Raw genomic sequence first — 7,348 nt, 5'->3', positions numbered from 1 at the left:
TAGACGAACGACAACCAGTTCTGAGCAAATCCACCAAAGACAAAAGACAGATTTAACGAAGACACACCTCCAGACGTCCACCAACAATGCTAGACGCATCACCAGGGCGGGGGTTAAGCGAGGAGAACAATACATGATTCACATGCTAACTACTACCTCCGTTATGGTTTACATTCCCCTTGTATTTTAGGTCATAGTTTGACCATATATTTGACCAACAAAATATTAATGCATATCACAAAAACTTATATTGTCAGATTCATATTTAAATGTAGTTTTCAATCATATTATTTTTGGTGCATACAACTTACATTTTATTAAGTTACAATTTTGGTCAAAATATGATGCAAAATACAAGGGGACTAGTAAATCAGGACGAAGGCAGTAAATAAGATTTCAAATCATTAGAGACAAGTAACAAATGGAGATGAGATGCCGGCGACTTCTTGAAGATGGAATAAGGTTCTTCCGGCCTAGCCCCCGTTCTGGTGGTGCGTCTAGCATCGTCGGAGGGCGTATCGTAGTGTGTCTCCGGCGGATCTCGCGGGATTCGGTGAGTGGTTGTCTTTGGTGTATCCCGCTCGGATCCGGTCTTTGTTTTTCTTTATTCATGTATTTTCAGTTTGGATTCTTTCGATATAAGTTTTCTTCATCGACGGCGGTTGTTGTTCTAGTGTATTGGTAGGCCTTAGCACGATGACTTCCTAACTTTTTACTACAACAAGTTGTGTCCGACTCCGACGAGGGAGGAACGATGACGGTAGCGCATCTTCAGCTCATTTCAGTGCTTGTGATCGTCGCTAGATGGTCTATAAATCTGGCTGTAGTTTTTATTATTCCGTGTGTTTATACTAACATAATTGAAGATGAAGAGTGACGAGTAACAAATGGAGACGAGATTAACTGGAAAAGTAACAGACAGTGATGCATTCCTGTACAATTTCCATTTCTTGGGATCAAAGGAGTCAAGGGCGCCATTAAAGCCTCGGAAAAGGGCCTTGCCGGTGGATGCGAGTCACGTAACTTTCCTTGCTAATTATTCCCTTTGTTCGGAATTACTTGTCGCAGAAATGGATGTATCTAGATGTATTTTAGTTCTAGATACATCCATATTCGAGACAAATAATTCCGAACGAAGCAAAAATAGATATATCTAGATGTATTTTAGTTCTACATACATCCATATTCGAGACAAGTAATTCCAAACGGAGGGAGTAGCAGTCACATACGGTCCATGACTAGGTAATCTTCTCTGTGCCGTCATGTGCAAGTATACTTGTTCTTGGACCGAGTCGATCCGTCGGCCATGGACTAGCTATTCCCCTACATGTACGTAGCCTGCCAAGCGACCGCGCAATCAAATGGCCACTCGTTAGTATTCGCAACATGGTGGATACATCACCGGGATCGTGTAGAAACAACAGCCTACTTCTCCTTTGACGCCCGGCGATGAAACATAGAGCAGCTATCAAACACACGCGCATTTCTTTTGTTTCGTACTTCCTCCGTTCCGAATTACTTATCGCATGTATGAATGTATCTAGATGTATTTTAGTTCTAGATACATCCATTTCTGCGACGAGTAATTTGGAATGAAGGGAGTACTACCAAGAAGTGCTACGAGAGGCCGCGAACCACAACACAACCATGTTTCTCAACCTTCGTGTCATGCTCGTCTCCGTGCTCTGCCTTTCAATCGGAACCAGCTTGGGCTCGGGCGTTTCGTCTCCGGACGCTCTGAACGATGGCCGCCGCAATATCACCGGCGACCAGACGCTCGTCTCGGTTGATGGCTCCTTCACACTGGGGTTCTTCTCCCCGGGCGCGCCAAGCCGATGGTACCTCGGGATATGGTTCTCCGCGTCCACGGACGCCGTGGTCTGGGTGGCCAACCGCGACAACCCGCTCAACGACACCGCCGGCGTGCTGGTGATCGACGGCGCGGGCATCCTTCACCTTCTCGATGGCTCCAGTCGGGCCGCGTGGTCCTCCAACACGACGGACGGCGACACTACTTCCGCGGCGGTGGCGCAGCTGCTTGAGTCCGGCAACCTGGTGGTGCGCGACGAGAGCAGCGGCACCGTCCTCTGGCAGTCGTTCGACCACCCGACCAACACCCTGATCGCGGGCATGAGGCTCGGCAGGAACCCGCAGACCGGCGTCGAGTGGTCCCTCACGTCGTGGCGGTCCCCGGACGACCCGGCGACGGGCGATTGCCGTCGCGCCATGGACACCAGGGGGCTCCCGGACTGCGTGTCGTGGCGCGGCGGCGCCAAGAAGTACCGCACGGGGCCGTGGAACGGGCTGTGGTTCAGTGGCATCCCGGAGATGGCGTCCTACTCCAACATGTTCTCCAACCAGATGGTGGTCCGGCCCGACGAGGTGGCCTACGTGTTCAACGCCACGGCGGGCGCGCCCTTCTCGCGGCTCGTGCTGAGCGAGTCCGGCGTGATCCAGCGGCTGGTGTGGGACGCCGATAGCCGGGTGTGGAACGTGTTCGCGCGGGCGCCGATGGACGTGTGCGATGACTACGCCAAGTGCGGCGCCTTCGGGCTGTGCAACGTGAACACGGCGTCCACGCTCTTCTGCGGCTGCGTGGTGGGGTTCGTCCCAGTGTCCCCTGCGCAGTGGTCCATGAGGGAGGCGTCGGCCGGGTGCCGGAGGAACGCGCCGCTGGAGTGCCGCGGCAGGGGCGCCACCACGGACGGGTTCGCGGTGGTGTCCGGCGTGAAGCTCCCCGACACGGACAACGCGACGGTGGACGCCGGCGCGACGCTGGAGGAGTGCAGGGCGAGGTGCCTGGCCAACTGCTCGTGCGTGGCCTTCGCTGCCGCGGACATCAGAGGAGGTGGTGGAGGCAGCGGTTGCGTCATCTGGGTTGGTAACATCGTCGATGTCCGGTATGTCGACAAAGGGCAGGAGCTCTACGTGAGGCTGGCAAAGTCTGAACTAGCAGGTACGTACGTGCAGCTGCAGTGCAACTATGCCAATTTGTATAGGTCCCAACAACAATTAACAATTGGTCAAATATCGTCATACATCATATATGTGACTGTTAATGCAGTAATTTTCTTCGTGAAATTTATTTGTGCAGCTAATAGAAAGAGGGGGAGTTTGCTAAAGATTTTACTACCTGTTGCGGCATGTCTGCTTGTACTGATGTGCATGTTCCTTGTTTGGATATGCAAGTTCAGAGGTAGAATCACGGCTGCTTCACAACTCAGGATGCATTATTACCGTAGCACTTCTGAGGACTACTAACAAACAATATTTCAATTCTTTCTGTTAGGCATGCGCCGTAAAAAGGATATCCAGGCAAAGACTATTCTGGGTGATGAAAATATAGAGCTTCCATTTGTTAGCTTCAGAGACATTGTTACCGCAACAAACGATTTCTCTAAGGAGAACATGCTCGGACAAGGAGGCTTTGGGAAGGTTTACAAGGTAACAAAATTAATCTTACCAAGTACAGTATCTGATGAAGGCGACAATACTGTATTGTTCAGCTTAAGAATGATAAGAAATTCTGCAGGGAATGCTAGAAGATGATACAGAAGTTGCTATCAAAAGGCTCAGTAAGAGTTCTGGACAAGGAGCAGAAGAATTCAGAAATGAAGTTGTTCTAATTGCCAAGTTGCAGCATAGAAACCTTGTTAGACTTCTTGGTTATTGCATTCATGGAGATGAAAGGCTTCTGATTTACGAATACTTACCAAACAAAAGCTTGGATATCTTCATTTTTGGTATGTTCAAATTTACATTTTCATAAAAGCTAGCACGCTATTTGAAAGAGCTTGACTGCATAATTATAACAATGTTGCATAATGTTTTTGCTAGATGATGCAAGTAAGTATGTTCTTGACTGGCCAACAAGGTCTCAAATAATCAAAGGAGTAGCCAGAGGACTTCTTTATCTCCACCAAGATTCAAGGTTGACTATAATTCATAGAGATCTCAAATCAAGCAACATCTTGTTAGATGTGGATATGAGCCCAAAGATATCTGATTTTGGTATGGCAAGAATCTTTGGTCGCAACCAACAAGAAGCAAACACTAACCGAGTTGTTGGGACTTAGTGAGTAATTCGTGCAAGACATTTATTTAGTTAAAATTATATGTTACTCAATTATTGATCATTTGTGATGCAGCGGTTACATGTCTCCTGAATATGCAATGGACGGCGCCTTCTCTGTCAAGTCCGATACCTATAGCTTTGGTGTACTACTCTTGGAGATCATAAGTGGTCTGAAGATTAGCTTACCCCACCTCTCAGACTTTCCAAACCTATTAGCTTATGTAAGTACGATTAATTCTAATTTTGCCTCGACCTCAAATGAAACTAGTAATTTTATAGGAGTTTGGTTCAATTGGTTCAGGCATGGAACTTATGGAATGATGGAAAGCCAATGGATATGGTGGACTCTTCCGTTATTGATAATTGTTCACCAGCTGAAGTTCTACGGTGTATTCATATAGGACTCTTATGTGTGCAAGACAATCCAAACAATAGGCCACTCATGTCAAAGGTTGTGTTCATGTTGGAGAACGAAGCCACATCACTCTCAACTCCAAGACAACCTGTGTATTTTGCACAAAGGAACTCCGAAGCAAAAGAAACAGGAGAAAACACCACCAGCTCTATGAACAGCATGAGCCTCACAGTGTTGGAAGGGCGGTAGGAAAGATACTAATGCTAATTTAATATGTAAAACATTACCTTTTTGTAAGTAATGTACTTCTACATTATAAGAGAAAGGAGATTGGTCTATTGAATCAATGTTTTTTACCCTGAGAGTGTAGAACAATAGTTATACAGTGTATTTTTCTATTAAATTAAAATATGTACAAATACAAATATACATTCAAGCATATGAAGATTTGCATCTAACCAACTCTAGCTTTCTCTAACATGAAAACAAGATAATAAAAAGAGGTTAATCAAATCAAGGGAGCAATCCAGTGATTGAGAGTATCTAGATTATTTACCTTTGTCCTATGCTTGACCAACATAACATCTTGTTTGAGCCTATGCTTCCAAGAAAAAACTACCTGCCATTTCATTTTTGAAAATTTTATTTCTCTGTATTCAAATATTCCAGCAGCCCATGATGATGATATCTAAGGCACTCTACTTTGGGAAGGTCTGATGTACAAGCAAGACTTCATCAAAGAGTGAAATTCCTCTATGCCTATTTGGAGAAATTGAGTGACAACAGTCTTGTGCAAATGTACAGTCTCAGTAGATGATGGATGTTATCCTCGGTGTTTTCATTGCACAACACACAGTCATATGAATCCATGTTAAAAGATTTCCTTTGAAGTAAACCCTTGTGTCCACTCTATCATACAAAGCTGGCCAAAAGAAAATTTTGTGTCTGATTCTGCTTGCCCATTTCTAGAGCCAGTGAAAGAAGCAATGAGCACTTAATGGACTCATGATGTGCTTGTGCATCTTCCTGGAAGAGTAAACTTTTGTTTTCCAGTTGTTAGATGAAGTGTCAATAGTTGCAGAGAAGTTGATCTGAGTCAGGGTCTTCTCAAGTTCAGTAAGTTATGCGAAAGCTTGGTTTGTAGGTGGCCTCTAGAAGTGCTCAGAGACATCTTGGTGATTGATCATTGCTGCTAGAGAACTATTTTCTTTGGTGGAAAAAGGATGAAGCTCCAGAAATTGTTGAATTAGAGGTGGACCAATCCAATTATCCTCCCAAAAAAGCACGGTCTACCTTACAACATTGCATTGTGCTACTTCCTTGTATTGAGGGATGAGCTTCAAGTGATATTTCCACCAAAATGATCCCTTAAGTCTACCATGAGGTGGAACATCAACATAGTATAACTTCCAGATGAGATCTACCCAAGGAAAGTTTTCCTTTTTATAGAACTTGTGGAGGTTTTGAAGGAGCAGAGCTTTGTTTTGCTTGACTATGTCTAAGACTTCTAAACCCCCATGGATTTTAGGTTTGCTTGACTATGTCTTCAGACCTAAAATTTCTCCACAAGCAATGCCTTAAGTACTTATTGACCTGGTCCACAACTCCCAAAGGAAGAGCAAGACGACACATAAAGTATGTAGGCAGAGAGGAGAAAAATGATTTGATAAGTTGTAAACTACCATCATATGAAATTGAAGTTGTACAACCTAAGATTCTTCTCTCAATTATATGCATTACTGGCTTACTGCATTGAAGTCTTCAATTTTAAGCTTGTTTGTGTTGAGTGGTAATCCAACGTAATTAAATGGTAAGGAGCCTAGTAGACATCCACGAGTGTTATTTATGGACTCAATATTTTTTGGGGCAACATTAATGGGAATTATCACTAAGTTATTATAGTTTAGTGTAAGCCTAGTTTGAGTAACAAAGTGCAAAAGAGAAGGTTTTCTGATTTGAAGCAATTAGACATCATCTGCAAGCAGGACTAGTATGGTGTCATATGCATATTGAATGACAGGGAAATTAGGGCATGGATTGATCTTTAGAGGAGTAGTGATAATGTTGTCTCTTCTTGCTTCATTAAGAATTTGTTGTAAGAAATCAACAGCCAGGACAAAAAGCAGAGGGAAGAGTGTCTCTCTAGCTCACTCCCCTTTTAGAGTGAAATTGTTTCCCTGGAATGACATGTATAAGCACAGGAGAATTACCAGACTAACAAAAATACTTTTAATCCAACCAACCCATCTCCGAAGCAAAAAGAAAATGATTTTGAATAGGCTCAGTAAGATTTGAAGAAAATTCATAGAAATCTTAAGGCAAACAATATGATAGACACAAAAATGATTCCCTCCCCCCTCCTCCCCGCCCAGCACTCTCTAGTCGATGAACGTCTACTTGCTCACCCCTTTGCTCCTGTGCTCAACCGCCCCTTCTCATCCCTTTTGTCAGAAAGGTTGGCGCAGATACTGGTCATGCCCTCGAATTAACCATGACTACTACCTTCGATCCAACTCTCACCCTTCTCGCCATCAAGTTTTTGACATCTTGGTATCACATTTCATTGATCTCCCTAGCATGACCCACTTAGCAAACGTGTACCGGGAACCACACGTACTAGTCGCATTGGTATTGTCGCTATTTGTTCCTTTAGATTTATAGGGCAACAGGTAGTGGTTTCTTCGTTCCTAGGTCACCAAGTTTTCCAACAAAATTACTTTAAAAAGATGAAAGTTAAAAAACATTGATTTTTTTAAATGTTCATGCAGTTAAAAATATATTCATCAATTTAAAATTTAAACCACAATAATAAAATGAAAGAAAGGAAAAAGGTAGAAAACAACAACTAAAAAAACCAGGAAAAAATCCCACAAGAAAACAGGCACAAGAAACAAGGGAAAAAAGCTGGCCCATGTACG

The 7,348-nt window shown here is 44.0% G+C and overlaps 1 protein-coding gene across 1 annotated transcript; it reads left to right on the top strand.

Annotated features, from left to right (window-relative positions):
• The first annotated feature begins 1,609 nt into the window (after window positions 1-1,609).
• On the top strand, window positions 1,610-4,777 carry LOC119356654 (receptor-like serine/threonine-protein kinase SD1-8). The gene is made up of 7 exons (XM_037623636.1): window positions 1,610-2,956; window positions 3,095-3,196; window positions 3,290-3,444; window positions 3,533-3,743; window positions 3,838-4,075; window positions 4,149-4,296; window positions 4,377-4,777. Exons 1-7 carry the CDS (start codon window positions 1,648-1,650, stop codon window positions 4,677-4,679), a joined length of 2,466 nt encoding a protein of 821 aa, XP_037479533.1. The 5' UTR covers window positions 1,610-1,647; the 3' UTR covers window positions 4,680-4,777.
• The last annotated feature ends 2,571 nt before the right edge of the window (window positions 4,778-7,348 follow it).

The sequence above is a fragment of the Triticum dicoccoides genome, chromosome 2A, assembly GCF_002162155.2.
Source record: "Triticum dicoccoides isolate Atlit2015 ecotype Zavitan chromosome 2A, WEW_v2.0, whole genome shotgun sequence".
NCBI lineage: Eukaryota > Viridiplantae > Streptophyta > Magnoliopsida > Poales > Poaceae > Triticum > Triticum dicoccoides.
Note: the sequence above shows the minus strand (reverse complement) of the source record. Positions and strands in the feature narration are given on the sequence as shown.